This window comes from Ictalurus furcatus, chromosome 14, assembly GCF_023375685.1.
Source record: "Ictalurus furcatus strain D&B chromosome 14, Billie_1.0, whole genome shotgun sequence".
In the NCBI taxonomy this organism is placed as follows: domain Eukaryota; kingdom Metazoa; phylum Chordata; class Actinopteri; order Siluriformes; family Ictaluridae; genus Ictalurus; species Ictalurus furcatus.
Window position 1 is genome coordinate 8,836,419 of NC_071268.1, and position 16,955 is coordinate 8,853,373.

The 16,955-nt window shown below is 40.5% G+C and overlaps 1 protein-coding gene across 2 annotated transcripts in view; it reads left to right on the top strand.

Annotated features, from left to right (window-relative positions):
• nr3c1 (nuclear receptor subfamily 3, group C, member 1 (glucocorticoid receptor)) overlaps positions 1 to 16,955 on the top strand; it is a 51,871-nt gene that overhangs the window by 18,121 nt on the left and 16,795 nt on the right. The window contains exons 1-3 of one of the 2 annotated variants that reach the window (XM_053640777.1): positions 13,521 to 13,622; positions 14,513 to 14,676; positions 16,372 to 16,488. In XM_053640777.1, the coding sequence (XP_053496752.1) occupies positions 13,594 to 13,622; positions 14,513 to 14,676; positions 16,372 to 16,488 (310 nt within the window). In that variant the 5' untranslated portion in view covers positions 13,521 to 13,593. Of the gene's footprint in view, positions 1 to 13,520; positions 13,623 to 14,512; positions 14,677 to 16,371; positions 16,489 to 16,955 lie in introns of those variants that run through there. The other variant, XM_053640776.1, reaches the window with a different exon arrangement.

A 16,955-nucleotide genomic window follows, 5' to 3' on the forward strand; every position in this document is an offset into this window, starting at 1 on the left:
AGGATTAGAAAGTAGACGTTTAAAGTTGCAGGCATTACAGTGCTGTTGTTATGTACCATGAGGAAACCCTGAAGATTTGAACACATGCCAACCGTTACACGTTGTTGTGTAGGAGCTCTGCATTTTAACAGCGGAGTACGTCGTTACAGGTTTTCATGCAGAAATAATACTCCGAAAATAACACCCCCCCCCCCCCTCCCCACGGACACAATGAAAATGTCAGTTTGCATTCGAATCTGGAACGATTGACAGTCGCGCAAGCGTTTTGACGTCTCGAATATTTAACTGATGTCCTGGAAGCCCCGCCCCCTCACGTTAGTCATTTCTTGTCTCGTCGCAGCTTTCTCGCTCGATAGATTCAGCCCCGTTTTCTCGTCAAGCTAAACGGAGAACGTTTTCAGTTCATCCGTGTGGAAGAAAATCTACCGAAGTCTGTTCAACGTGTTCTCCCATCAGACAAGTATGTAGTTAAGATCAGTTCGCGGTGTATATTAGGGATGCCGCTGAAAATCTTTGGCTACAAATGCTACTTTTTCTTCCAAGTGACACATAAACAGATGTGCCTACAACCAAGTATAAAGTCCAACGCTTTTTGCAGTAGAGAACGGAGTGTACTTGTGTGTGGGAGGGGTTTACGGTAAAAAAAAAAACAAGAAAAACTGCTGCTCGTCAGTTTTATTTAAGATGTTGAAAGTAGAGAAAGAAAGTACACTTTGCTAGTGTCTACTAGAGGTGGACCGATAGTGGATTCTACCGATACGGATAACGGAGTTGGACGGTACCTGTGTCGATAACAGAATAATCAACGATGGTTTTTAAAATTGATACCGTATTACAATATACCACTCAAAGTAAAATATTTCTGAGCTTTATTACTCAAATAAACAGTACTGACTGTACCGTGTACTTTTTAAAATGAGATGCCTATTAGGGCTGGACGATGAATCGAAAAGTCATCGAAACTGAAATTCAGAACCTCTAACCGACCCGATTTCCCCTTTTCGGTTTCCCCGATTATTTCCTTTTTTTTTTTAAATCCTGTTACTACGTTCCCCTTAAGAACGTACTGACGTGTGTGTAGTCACGTGACTCCGCGCCGTCCAGTCGGCGGCATGGAGGCGGACTCGAACACAGAGGAACGTCTCGGACACGGCGTTTTTCTTTGGTACGTCATTTGGACTCATTTTGGCTTCGGTAAAGACGACCCCGAACAAAAAGACCTCAGATGTAAACATTGCAGGAAAACGGCTTCAGCGACCAAAGCTAATACCACCGATCTGTTTCAACACTCGCGACACAATCGTGTTACTGAATAGGAACTCGAAAGGAGAGAGACTGACAAGCGCAGAGTGACAAGTGCCTCCATAGAGCAGGTGTCAATAACACGAGCGTTTAAAAAATGCCGCACAATATGGAAAGGATTCAAGAAGATGGAAGGACGCCAGTGTCTTACTACATGGCAAAAGATATGGCTCCCATAGCTACACCGGAGCTCAGTGGGTTTAAACACCTCATTAAAACCCCGACACTATACAGTGTGCTACTGCGACCATTTTTTTCCCAAAATGCGCTGGCCAACATGTACAAAACATGCCGTGAAAAGGATGCTGAACTGAAGTCTGCACTTTGCAGCCACATCTGATCTCTGGGCAAGTAGGACGATAGTTTATATACAGTTTAATAGTTTGTGTTTCCTTCGATTCTTTTAAAATCACAAAGATAAGAAATGCACGCTTTCATTAGAAAAAAAATATCCCACCTTTAATAGTTGAACGTATTTACAGTACGAACCTCGTCGGTAAACTATGAGGGCAAAAAAAAAAACAACGAAGCAAAAACAAAATAATCGTTCGTTAATCGTAACATGTTCCATTAACCGAGATTTAGATTTTAAGTCATGTCGTCCAGCCCTAACATAGATAGATAGATATATATCGTACATTTCCAAATTCCAAATACAAATAGAGACCTCCAAAATGAATCAAAAAACACTTTAAATAACACAAGAAAATTCGTCGGTGATATTTCACCTTGTACTGTATAATGACAGCGGACCGTTCTCAACCCTGCAACGGACACACCCGGGAAAAACTACCGGTGTGGATTTTTGCAGATAACCGATAGTTCCAGCAATCGTTTTTTTGATGCTGATTAATCGGCAAACCCGATCAATTGGTCAACCTCTAGCGTCTACATCTTAACTAAAACAGGCAGATTTAAAAAAAAAAAAAAAAAACAACAATTCATGCCCAGGTCTCACCCTTGGGTCAGGAGATAATCTCACCTGGATGGTGTAGATTTGTACCTGCTGCTGTAATCATAAACACATCCCAGGACTCTCATTCAGAATCTGCTCATACTGAACATGCTTAGTGTAGTCATGGTTAGTTGAAGTAAGAATGGTTAGTTGCAGCACGAGTTCCCGTTTGATTCTGGTTCTTCTTACTGGAGATTGTCCTCTCGGCTGTCACCTCTGGCCTGTTCACTAGGGGTCTACATCTGGATTTCTGTAACGCTGCTTTGTGACTGAAGCACTATGCAAATACTGAGCTGAATGTAAATTAGACGCCGTCTCCCGTCTAGTTGTTTTGGTGTCTTGTGTGCGTGTGTGTGTAATGGCTATTGATCAACATGGCGTTAGCGGACCGCGCACGGAGTCCGACTGTCACTCGTCTAACCTGCTTTCCCTTCCTCTTCACAGTTGGACGGCAGCACCCATTAGAGACTGTTTTTACTATGCGTATGCACGTGCGTGTGTGTGTGCGTGTGTGTTTTGTACATGCACGCATGTGTGTACATGCACTGTTGGTTTCCTGTATCCTTTTAACCGCCACTTCTGCCAGCTCACAGTACAGTACTAAAAATGAAGGAACTACAGTGTGCGTTTGATGCGAAGGCATTTCCGCGACCTGCTTAGTGCATAAATCTGACCTAGATCTTAAGAACAACGACTGGTTGTTCCCCAAACGTTTTAAACTATTCAGCGCGAACACAGTCCAAATGCAGATGTTCGACACGTGGGTGTTGGTTGTTTTTGCCTTTCCTATTCGCATGAATGGATGAATGGACAGCTAAAAGTCAGATAAAGTAGCTATCACAGGAACACACTTCTAGAGTCGAGCGCAGAACTATCCTGCAATGAGATAACCATCTGAAACATAAGGCTGAATGAAAGGAAATGCACAAGCTATGAAGATATTCTTTGAAAACAACCAAAAGAAAGAAGTCGGTGTTTTGCCGCAGCTCTTTTTGTCCTCAGAGCCGGTTTGGAGAAGGCAGTGACCTCTGGCAGAATTTTTAAATTTTTTTTTTTTTTTTTTTAAACCAGGCAATGTGCCCCGGGTTAGAAAAGAGACACGGCTTAAATATTGTACATGAGAGGATTTGAAAAGCAACGCGAGTCCATTTCTTCCACATAATAATGATAATAATTAAAAAAAAAGAGATGAATTAAAAATCCTAAAAAGAACATTTTCTCATCATCATCATAATGATTTCATTTGTTTAATAATAAATAATCTCCTCAATTATTTGAGAATTCATCATTATAATAAATAAATAAGAAAGTGTTTACTTTGAGAAAGTAAGTTATGTTTGAGTAAATCTTTTGTTATGATGATAAACTACGCCAAGTCGTAACTAAGAGACGTTTTCTAAACCTAGCGATAGTTATAGGAGTTTCTTCTGATTATTATTATTATTATTATGATTATGAGCTAATTTCTCTTAATTACGAGATGCAAAGTCATCATTGTGACGAGACAAATCGAGGATTCGTCTCGTTATTTATTTAGTAGTGAAACTGGCTTCTGTGTAAAAACCTGTTCAGAGATTAGGAAGGAGGTCAGAGGTGTTTATAAAAGCAACAGGTTTTTATATGTACTTTATACAGGTGTTATTTCGCGGAGAAATATTGCGACACGGCATAAGGAAATGTGCCACAAGGTTATAAATGGACAAGCTGTAATAAAGCAATCAGCATCGTAAAAAGACCAATGCTGGGCACGTAAGCAAATACGTTATGATTTTAATATCTTAGCACTGCATACAGTATTTTAGTTGCTTGTATTAAGGGAGAAAGATCTGTGTAACAAAACCCGCGAAGCGTATTGTCGGTATTGTCTTCTTCGTTTTTTTGTCTTAAAGGAAATTCGAGTGTTCCTCACAAGTAATGAGTCATCGTATTTCATAAAGAATCTTCAAAATATAACAGCGAAGAAGAAATCGTCAACAGAATGTCATGTAGAACACTGGGGACTGTTCGTCCTGACACGCATCAGATACCGAACTGTATGAATAATAAGCTGGCCAAGACAGGAAGTGGAGCGTTCGAAACTATTCCACGCATGAAGCGCTTCTTTCAAGAGTCCAGAGTTTAGAGAGAGTAGACCAGTAGAAAGGGGAAGGGGAAGAGGCCAGGAACAGGAAGGTCACTGACACTGTTGACTGACAACATGTACGAGTGTATACTGGCCCTGCTATGATGAGCAAACTCATGGGAAGGGGCTGATGGGAAAACTGTACACAGATACGGGATATTAATTATGTCGAAAGCAGGGGAGATACCATGACAGGATGCACTCCACCATAATATATCACTGATAGATAGCAGTGATTGATTGTTAGCAGCCATAACCTACTGTAATCCTGCCCAATCGTTAGAAGTAGGCCATAATAATCTAATATAATATAAAATAGTAATGATAAGAAGAAGAAGAGTGTGCATTTCCTGTAGGAAAACAATGCTTGAAAGAAAATGAGGACTGTGAAGGAGGGAGAAAAATGTGAGGGAGAAGAGTACAGGACGAAAGAAAATGCAAAAAAGAAGGCGTGACGAGAGCAGAGATGCTGATTGGTCAGGCGTGCGGCCGTTTACGACCTCAGCAACGAGAGAAATGGAGACTGTGAGAGTATTGAAAAGGTAGAATGTGTAGAAGAGAAGCAGTCTCTATTAGTGTGCACATGCATTGTGTACATTTGAAACAGAGCTGCTGATTGGTCAGCTGGACACTACAGCCACTTGTGACATCACCAGAAGGGGGGGAAAAAAAAGAAAGAATGAAAAGAGAAATTGATTGGTTAGCTGTAAAGCTAGTTGTGACATGACCTGTTGCAGAATATCTAAAAAAAAAAAAAATTGAAATATATAATTTTAAAAGTGAAAGTAACTCATTGTATGCTCTTTAGTAGTAGTAGTAATAATAATAATAATAATAATAATAATAATAAATATAGCTGCAAGCAGCAATACCAGGGTCAAACCAATTATCGGCACCATGAGCAGCAAAAGAAGCTTTGTGACATGTTTTTGGTTGGAGTCCAATGAACAGTGTATTAGGAGTTAGAAAAAGTAAACTTTCAATCATAAAAAAAAACAACATTTATTTAAAAAATTAAAAATAGCTACTTAGGATTTTTGTCCAGTATGTGGTGCTGTTCTGAAACCGCTCAGGTAGCATCTGGGCATGATGGTTATCATGAAGGGTTACAAGAAAGAAAAAGCAGTTTTTGCAATCTCCTGACCAGTAAGGGGCAGTGCGCTGAATCTCTGCAGTCAACCTCAGGGCCTAATGTTGATGACATGTACCAAGTTTTTGTCAATTTCTCTGAAGCGTCATTCGAATAACGGTAGGGTTCATCAAAATTCTGTGCACAACTTTTCGCTGCGAGTGTCTCTACACGATGCAGGCCATTGTGTTTTTGTGCAAATCAGGTAAACGGCCTAGACGAGTTCGAAAAAGTAGGTTTTTCAGAAAATTCAAAAGGGCAGAAAAGATTTTCATGACGGAAAGCGAATCGTCTTGAGCGAAGGAATCGGAGGGAAAAGAATTTCGTTTCAAAAGTTATAAACGTAAGTGAAAATTTGGACAGCCGGTGGCGCTAGACGGATTGAGTTAGAGGCGCCAAATTTGCTGTAGTAACAGATCAGCCTGTCCTCTATCTGTGGACCAAATTTCATAACTTTCCCCCAAGCGGTTCTGTGGGCTGTAATAGACTCGATAGCGGAAGAAGAATAAGAAGCAAACTACTTCACCCATTCGGGACTTGACCGCCTTTGTCAAAGTCTCTCAGATCCTTACACTTGCCCATTTTTCCTGCTTCCAACACCTCAACTTTGATAACTGACTGTTCACGTGCTGCCTAATAAATATATCCCACCTCTTAACCGGTGCCATTGTAACGAGATAATCAGTGTTATACCCTTCACCTGTCAGTGGTTTTAATGTTATGGCTGATTGCAGTGGTTTTACTGTTATGACTGATTTTCCAAAATCACACTTTGTACATCAGCCTCGATGTAGTTCCCATCATAATGATGTCCAACTAAATGCAAAAACACAATGACGTTTCTATTTTTTATTTTTTTTTTTCAACCTCAGGGAATAACCATTTCCTCCGTTTCTGGTGCAGTGCGCCTTGAAGAGATGTGTAGAGTGGAAAGAAAAAAAACAGACTGCAAATACAATCCCTCTCGAGGGTACACCAGTTTCCGAACTCATGACGCGCTTATGAAACCGTTAACGTGAGTCATATCGTCCTGCTCGGGAAATTAAAAGTGTGGCCAAATGTCATAAAATAAACCGGAGGTAAAAACCTCGAGGTCTTTCGCAGGCGTCAGTTGGACGATGCTGAGTTGACGTGATCTGTCTGTCCTGGCTGTATTGTATCATAAGGCGAAAGAACAGTCTGTGAAATAAAATCAACAGTTAAAGTATTGGTCTGTTGTATAAGCATTACAGTATAGCTGAAGCCATAACAGGAGCTGGTTGTTTAGTGGGGAGATTCCAGAGTCGGATGTGTTGCAGAGCACAGCCACCGCTTCAGCTGTTGTTGTCTCAGCAAAGTCACGTTTTTGTGGTTTGCTAAAAAGAAAAAAAGAAAAAAAGCCTGTCTGCTTCTCAGCACCTCACAATGATCTGATCTACCAAATGGTTGGCTTTTGTGAGGAAACGAAGGCAGCTGGTGTTGTGGGGAAACGGAGATCGCAAGGGCATGTCTGTCCGTGCAGAAAGTTTGCACACAGTCTGTTTCTTTTCACTTATTGATGGAAGGCTGCAATTCAGTTCAGTTACCACTCAGTTATGAGCTAAACAAACACAGAGGCATGACCAGGCTAAGAAGCATTGCTGTGAGTCAGGCCTTCGTCTCGCTGGCGAAGCACAGTGCAGTGAGATTGGTAATTGACCTAGATTTCATGATGTCCAGTGTTCGATATGTGGCTACCAGCGCACAGACACGTTAAGGCCCTGACGTCTGCTGCCGGGGCACGTGATCAGACAGATGGTGCTCTAAACAGCGCTTGGGATAGATTTTCAATCCTGCTGACAAGGTCAAGGGAATTAAACGTGTGCCACATATTTGTAGATTATAAACGTTTAAGTGATTAAAGTACATTTTTTACTGAGGATAAGCAAGGTCCTCGCGTATATACAGCGGGGGAAATAAGTATTGAACACGTCAACGTTTTTTTTTTTCTTTCAGTAAATATTTTTCCAGTGAGACGATTCACATGAAATGTTCACCAGACTTCAGTATTAACTCAGGAAGTTTGGAAATATGAAGAATTCACAAGTCCATGAATGAAGTTGTATTTAATACTTAGTGGAGAAGACTTTGTTTGTAATGACGGCTTCCAGACGCTTCCTGTATGAAGAAATTAATGGGCCGCGGTATCCAGGTGTGATTTTGGTCCGTTCTTCTAAACATATTGTGTTTTAAATCTTGTTCAGCTGGATTCGAGTCAGGTGATTGACTGGGCCGTTCTAACACCTCGATTTTTTTTTTTCCTCTGAAACCAATTAAAAGTTTCCTTTGCTGTATGCTTTGGATCGTTGTCCTGCTGGAAGGTCCACGCACGTCTCATCTTCATCATCCTGGTGGATGGCAGCAGATTCTTCTCAAATATCTGCCGGTAAAGGGCTCCATTCATCGTTCCTTCAATTAGAATAGTCTGCCAGTACCATGTGATGAAAAACAGCCCCACACCATGATGCTTCCACCTCCAAACTTCACTGTTGGTGTAGTGTTTTAAGGGTGACGTGCAGTGCCTTTTCTTCTCCAAACATGGTGTCTAGAATGACAGCCAAAAAGTTCAATTTTGCTCTCGTCTGCTGCCTCCAAGTGTTTCTGGAGCTCTTTCCGAGTGGTCCTTGGCTCTTGGGCTACTCTTCTGACTATTCTTCTGACTCCCTGGTCAGAAATCTTGTGGCGGAGTGATGTTGCTTCCACTTGTGGATAATGGCCCCAATGGTGTTTACTGGAAGATTCAGAAGTTTTGAAATATGTCTGTATCCAATTCCATCAATATGTAGGTTGCAAAGGTCTTGGGAGAGCTCTTTGCTTTTACCCATCATGTGATGTTTCTTGTGTGACACCTAAAGAAAAGCCTTTTTATAGACCATCAATTTACTAACCCGGCTGATACTAATTTGCTCATATATATATATATATATATATATATATATATATATATATATATATATATACACACACACACACACACACACACATATACCCGTTGAGGCATGGACTCTACAAGACCTCTGAAGGTGTGCTGTGGCGTGTGGCACCAAGACGATAGCAGCAGATCCTTTAAGTCCTATAAGTTGCAAGGTCGGGCCTCCATGGATCGGACTTGTTTGTCTGGCACCCAACCGTTTTTTTTTCTTTCAAGTAATCAAAACTATTAGAACATGTGACAGACCGGTGTTTCTGGTTGCCCAGATTGATTGCATAGCTTACTTTAATTGAATAAGAATATCCCTGAAAGTCTGCTCTTGGTTTGAGCCCCACTGTTCCAGTACTTTTGGACAGGGCTGTTTTCCGATGCCGTCCTTCACACGCCGTATTAGATGGCAGCGGTCTCCGACCATGTAAAAAGCGAGCATTATTAGTTGTTAAAATGCTATGTTCACTCATATTCAGTATGTGATAAATGTCCCCACCCATACGGGTTGTGTTATTTATAAACGTTTACTATCATCATACAGACCGCACTTATTATTGCCGCAGGTCTATTTATAAGCGCCAGTCCCTGTTCTAGCAGTTCCAGTCTGCAATGCAATACTCTAACACAAGAAAGCAGCAGACAATGGCTCCTCAGTGGTGTGTCGTCGGGATCTTCTCGAGCTCCATACCGGCATCTCGCAGTGCTTTTGAGAATTGGCTTTTGATAGAAACATGTTCGGTGTATATTGTTGAACGTTTAAACATTTTGACTGGAGTTGGAATTTGGGTTGGGCGATACGGCAAAAATATATCATAGCACTTGAAGACATTTTATACCACACATCACGATATTTATAGTTTTCTAACAAAATGCTAGTATCGCGAGCCGGATTTCTAGCATTCGCGGTAGAGTAGTGAATAAACAGGCCAGAAGCTGCGTGCTTTCACAGAAAGAATCAATCTGATTTAACACGTATTGATTCGTACACAAATCTTTATTCATTTTTAAATAATTCTGTTTTATTTTAGTCCGTATTTGACAGTATGTTTCTATGAAAATCTCAGCGTTGTGCTGTTCCGAAGTTTATTTTCCCGTATGAACGTTTGCGTACGCAGAAGTGTGGACAGCCAATCAGATTGAAGCCTTCTAGATTCTGACGCTTGTGACTAGAAAAGTGTAAAAAGTGTATGTTTGTTTAAAAAGAGGGAAGATGAACCGTCCGGTACAGCGAGCTACTTGTTACTCTGAGAAACGATGTAACTGAAGTACTGATAATACCTACAGTATCTCGCATACAATGTACATATTATAGCTATAACAATATTGACGTTGCGAGTCGAAATTATGATATAATAACAGACTTCTCAGCCGCTCCTTCTAAAGGACGCAACCGGGAAAAACTCGTTTATTAAACTCGTTTATTAACTTCATTAATACTTTGTCAAATGTGTTTGAAGGACTTTTACTTAACTCTTAAAGTGCACTTATTATGATTTTGAAACGTCCCTAATTTTGTATTAAAGCTCTCATACAATAGATTTACTTGCATGCAAGGTCAAAAAACACTTTAACGTGCTCATAATTTAATCTGCAGCATTACCTTTTTCCCCCAGTGTCACAAACGACTCATTAAATGATTCATTCTAAAGGATTCATTCTAAACTCCTCCTTTCAGAGAGCATACTCTGCTCTGATTGGTCAGATGTCCCAGTCTGTTGGGATCGGTCTACCGCTGTCAGCGAGCAGCCGATGAAGACCAGAGGCGGGGCTTTTTGTTACAAACCTACGTAGGTTAGTACAGGAAGAAAGTCTGGAATCATTAACGAATTGTTTCAGCTGTGTAGAATCGATTCTTCTTTAAAGAGTCAGTCAGTACGTTTACATGGGCAACAATAATCCGATATTAACCCGATTAAAACGATACTCTGATTAAGAAACTAGTCGGATCAAGGTCATCAATAATCTCTGTTTACATGCTAAAGTCATACTCGTAGTAAACACAAATGGAATTAAGACGTGTGGAGTATTCGTGTTTTAGTCACATTATGGAAGTGCGTTACAGACATGTACACACCTTAATCACACTATTAACACTATGTGGGAGTTTTCACCACATTTTGTGACAGGATACGTACACACACGGCAGCGCTCAACCGTTTAACAGTAAACAAGAGAGCACGGCCGTATCCGAAACCGCATACTTACCTACTACAGTATATAGTAGGTGAAATACATGTATTTCGGTTGCTATATAGTGGGTTTGGGACGCAGCCCACAGCTTCAAGCAGTCGTCTATTTGCACGTACAGCATGACACATAATTAACCGCACTTGAAGCTTTCGTAAAATAAAAAATGAAACACCCAAAACTGTATACGGTACCATAACGAAGACGAACTGTATGTTGAATCGTGAAATTCTGGAGGGAACGTCGGACGGCGTGACGTGGGGACGTAATGACGTGTGCTGTTAATCGATCTATGTTCTAGAACATGTAACACGGGAACGTGAAAGGAATATTCTAAAAGCGACTCATGTAAACACCTTAATCACAATATTCTTATTCAGAATAAGGTCAATAATTAGATTACTGCTGTCCATGTGAAAACCTTGAGACCAGTCTTTCTCAGAGCCATGAGATCAGTATGTGGGATTGATTAGCTGTGCACAGATCTCTCGGTCCTGCCTGCAGAAACGTTCTGGTTTTTGTATGAATCTGTTTCTATGAACTGAAGTGAAACGATTCTAGACCGAGCGCTGCCCGTCGTTCTTTAAAATCCTAGCGAGAGCGTAAACATCGCAGGACTGACTCACACCCCGGACTGCTCCATGAAAATAAACCTGCAGTTATGTAACCGAGGACTTGAGGATGTGAACATATATAAGATCTAGACTTTTTTTTTTTTCTTTCATGACTCACCACTTACTGCTTCAAACAAAACTTAAATAACTTTTAAATAGTAGATTCTGTGAGCTTATTATAAGTCCAGTGACCAATCCTGCTGTGAAAAGCTCATTATCTGGTGGGGTTCAAACGTTCGCCCCCCCCAAACAGATAACGTGTTCTACACAGATACAAATATGGCATCTGGTTTAAACTAGAGGTGTGCATCGAGGCTGGATCCAACAAGAGTGTTGCTCAAGCAAGCGCAAGCTTTTCACTCGAGTGTGGCGGATCCGATATGACGAAAGATAACGTTTATTATCATGTATAGTATAGTATTGAGACACTCCTCCTTAGTAACTACCTGGTCCGGGTGACGGTGATTGACATTAGACTAGTTGTTTGTTTATATTTTGGGAAGTAGAACCAGCTACGTTTGATGGAAAATATCGTACGAAGATACTTATATATATAATATATATATATATATATATATATATATATATATATATATATATATATATCTGCACAAGCAGGATTAAAAACCAGTTCTGATCATGAATTGGAGTTGAGGAACTCTCAGAACCAGAAATCATACACCACGTACTTTCTTAGACCGTTCCCCCAGTCATCCCCCCAACCCAAACCAACCAAAACCCCACCAAAAAAAGGTTTTTCCTGAAGAATAGTGGTGGAGTTCATATCTAAATAAAAATACAAATATCCAGTTTAAGCCACGCCCACTTCCGGTTTAAATCCGAATACAGGTATTCATTGTGCTTTGTCACGTGTCAGGTTGCTAGCATACTAACATACTGGTGTATTAGATGAGACGTTAAACCGAGGTCCTGACTCTCTGTGGTCGTTAAAAATCCCAGGACACTTATCGTAAAGGAGTAGGGGTATAACCCCGGTGTCCTGGTGAAATTCGCCCATTGGCCCTTCTATATCCTTAATAATCCCCATCTCTGAATTGGCTACATCACTCTGTCCTCTCCACTAATAGCTGGTGTGTTGTGGGAGTTCTGGAGCACTATGTCTGCCGTCGCATCATCCAGTCGGACGCTACACACTAGTGGTGGTTGCGGACACGCCCCTTCGTGAGACGTACCAGTATAAGTTAGCTATTTTGTTACATTCTGATCTCATGATACCTCCATGTCATATCACATGGTATGAAATGTGAACTTTGTGTATGGTTACACTTGAACAGACACACGTGTTTGATGCACTACAGAGATGCGGAGTGTGTCATTGTGTTACACCCCAGTACACACAGGGCAGGTGTGGGGGAGCAGTGAGATGGTGAGAGAGGTAAGACTGTGAAACTAGTGGCTAGAAGAGAGGTAGGAGACGGAACGTTCCCTGTGGGCAGAGCGTCGGAGGCGGAGTCTGACAGCGTGCCCGTAGAACAGCGGTGTACTTTTATAGAAACTGAAACAGTGAAGCGTTTATTTAGTGGCGACTGAGACAAACCTGCAGGACTTGAGCATGTGAAGATATAAATATAAGCTTTAATCTTGTGATATCAGAGTGTACTTCAGCTGCTTCTTTTTTCCCTTGTTTTTGCAGCACGTCATTTGCACGTACACTATCCGTTTCACACTCTGTATCTCTCTCTTTCTGTCTCTCTCGCACCTTCCCTCTCTCTCGCTCTCTCGCTCTCTTTTTCTTTCTTTCTCTCTCTCTCTTTCTTTCTCTCTCACTCTCTCTTTATCTCTTCTTCTCTCTCTTTCTTTCGCTTTCTCTCTCTCACTCTCTTTCTCTCGATCTCTTCTCTCTCTCTTTCTCTTTCTCTCTCACTCTCTCTTTTTCTTTCTCTCTCTCTTGCTCGCACTCTTTCTTTCTCTCTCTGTCTCTCTCTCTCTCTGTCTCTCTGTGTGTGTGAGTGAATGTGTGTGTGTGGGGGCGTTTTTGGTTGTTGATACAGCTTCGTGCAGTCAGTTCTGTGCCACTGTGGCTGCAGGGCAGGGCTCAGCTCACCCGCTGCAGGCTCTCATCGCCCCCTGGTGGCCACATCAACACCAGCATGGCTGTTTCTTCTCCAAAGTGACCTTTGGATAGAATTTGACACTCTGGCGTGTCCAGATGTCAGAGCTAATTCACAGCTCCTCGATTTGGTAGGCCGTGCGGGTGACAGTTTTCTCCTTCACAGCGGCGCGAACGGGTTTCTGCGACGATGAGCATAAACGAAGACGAGAACAATATTAAAAGCCGAGGATATTCTGTCATTGATTTGAAGTGATTAAAGCAGAGAGGTGATGAGTGCGGAGAACAGCTGGGGGTTGGGGTATGTGCAGTTTTTATCATGAGAGTTGTGTCTTTTTTCTGAAACGGTTATATTACATGAAATGTCCGTTTTAAATCTTTATAATAAAACCCTGTAGGAACATCTCAATGTCTAGTACAAGGCAGTGGAAGTGGATCTTATATAATAATAATAATAAGAAGAAGAACATATTTTATTTTATATAGCGCCTTTAAAAAGGACTCTCAAGGCACTTTACATAAGAGTATATAGGCATGTATCAACAAAACACTTAATAATAAAATACAATTCAGTTATTAATAATCATTAAATAATAATAATCATGAAATAACAAAAATCAGTCATCGAGTAAAAGCAGTCGTAAATAAATACATTTTAAAAGATTTAACTACACTAAAAGACTGTTTGTTTATTTACATGCCTATTTAATAATTTATTTCCTTGCGTATTTATCTGCACACTCGAATATAAATAATGTTTTATTTTATTTATGTATTTATTTGCTCGCTTTGATTTGCTTGTATTTATGTACCTTTGAATTGTTTTACTCGTGTATTTACGTATTTATCAATCTATTAATTAATTTATTTGCCTTTATTTATTTATGATATCAGTTGATGCTACATTTTGCAATTTTTTTTTTTTTTTTTTACAAATCTACATTTGTATTCTTCTTTAACCCATTGTAAAAACAATAAGAAGAAGAAATAAAGAAAGGGGAAAGAAAGACTTGAACGGCATGAGACAAAAATGGTATTGAAATGAATTACTATCAAATTCATGCCTCTAGGCTGATCGTACCTGAGAAGCATAATGATGTCCCTCTCTCTCTCTCTCTCTCTTTATCTCTCTCTCTCTCTCTCTTTATCTCTCTCTGTCTCTCGCTCTCTCTCTCTGTGTGTGTTTGTTAGTTCGACTGCCAGGCCCGAGGCCAACACCGCCACATCCTCGGCCACAGGGAAGGCCAGCGGCACACACAAAATCTGCCTGGTGTGTTCAGATGAGGCATCAGGCTGCCACTACGGAGTTCTCACCTGCGGCAGCTGCAAGGTCTTCTTCAAAAGAGCCGTGGAAGGTGAGGGGCTCTCTAACACGCCCGAGTAACGCTGCTCGCTCTCTCTCACTTTGTCTCTCTCTCTCTTTCTCTCTCTCTCTCTCTCTCTTTCAGGGTTTTCCCTGCAGCAACAACAACAACAAAAAACAATAGAAACATTACAGTAATTCTAATAGTTTCCACTACAGATACCATTACAAACCATCAGCTGTTAACCATTAAAACCATTACCCGACGGTTTCCATTACGTAGCAAGACGTATTAAGATCGTAGGTCCTTAATGGAATCCACTAGACCCATTACCAGTAGAGACCCACGGGGCCCCATTAGAGCTTCCATTAAAACCAATACAATTCCCATTATAACCATTAACGCCACTAAAATTCTATGAGGGTTTCTATTGTTTTGGGGTTTTTTCAGATGTAGATCTATGGATCTACATCTGGGTTTCTGTAAAGTCAATATCTGTTCAAAAATAAATAAATAAATAAATAAAAAGAAGCTTTAAAAAAAAAAAAAGAAAAGAAACCTCTCTGTGTCATCACCGAGGCGTGTTGTGAGTGTGAGGAGTGAGGGGGTCAGAGGGAGCTCTCCCACCTCCACACACCCACATACCCACACACACACACACACACACACACGTACACCTGTATATCAGTGCCCTGGGTAAACAGAAAATGAATAATATAGCATTTGTTCATTTGTGCCGTGTTTGTGGTGCAGTAGTCACAGTTTTGTTGTTGTTTTTGTTTTCGTTTCGAGACGTTAACCTGTTTGACGTGACACTCAGATAAACTACCGATCTGGTTCATCTGTGCCACGTTCCTGTCTCGAAAACCATCCAAACCCAGCACTAGCACCGACACTCAGACGCGTTTGATATTATCTTCTGGCATCTACATTAAACTACAATGGCATTTATTTATTTATTTTTAATCTAATCAACGATTTGTTTATTTATTTATTTATTTCTCTGTACCGAATCCGTGGCCTTAGCTGTCTTTTATTCGTGTATTGTTATAATAAAGTCGTCGACTTTACATGAACTTTAATAAGGGCAGTGTTTATCTCTGAACGCTGTCTGAGGGACAGGTCCATGTTCTGTTCATACATGCGCTCAGGACAGAACGCAGATGGGAACTAAACTCAGTAAATACTGCTGATGTCTGCCTCCGCTGTCTCTCTGAGCCTCATCGTGTTAAGATGAGATTACCAGCATGATGTCGAAGTGTGTGTGTGTGTGTGAGAGAGAGAGAGATTCTCTGGCTGCTGATTGAACCGTGCTGTTCTTCTCTGTTAGACGCAAAATGCATCTCTGCAGCGTGTTATTAGAGAAGAGTCTTGTTTGGATGTAGATTCCAAAAATACATATTTCATCTATAAAATTTCTTATATACTTATTTCATAATATCGATTAAACACTACTTGTTGTTTAATGCTTTGTAAAGTGGGCAGTGTCTCTAAAAAGCACAAATAAATAAATAAATAAATAACTGTCCTTTATGCGTGCTGTGTTTGTGCTGGTTTGGTTTTTGATAGAGATGCACCAATACTAAATGTCTCAGCTGATACGATAACCGAGTGATATCGGCCGATACCGATAACTGATTTTTTGCTGTTGTTGTTGTTTTTTTGTTTTTTTTTAACGACAATATCTGTCCATCCTAAACAAGTGCACTTGGTTTGTTGCCTAATTTTTACCTTGACTCCTCACAGGGCAACACAATTATCTGTGCGCCGGGCGAAACGACTGCATCATCGACAAAATCCGCAGGAAGAACTGTCCCGCGTGCCGTTTCCGCAAGTGCCTCATGGCCGGCATGAACCTGGACGGTAAAACTACATGGTGTTGTGATGTATGCGTTGAATATTAATGTGTCTGTGATGTTATATCGCCGTAGACAGACAGAATATTAGCTGCGGTGCTATGCTGTACGTTAGGGCTGGGCGATATATCGATATAATATCGATATCCTGATAACTGATCACACGATATGCTTTTCTGAGACATCGTTGGTATGGTAATGTATTTTTTATATATATATATATATATATATATATATATATATATATATATATATATATATTTATAATTACAAGTTAAATAGTACCGAACGGATGCCGTCGATTTGCCGTAGTTATTTTTACAAACTTTTTTTTAATCTTCGTCGTCTTTGTAGTGATCAATGAAAGTTTTTTTTTTATTTTTTTTTTTTATTTTGCCACTGTTTCGCCGACAGTTTATTAGCCAAATTATATATCGTAAAACGCATCGTGAAACACGAGGACATCGAGAAATG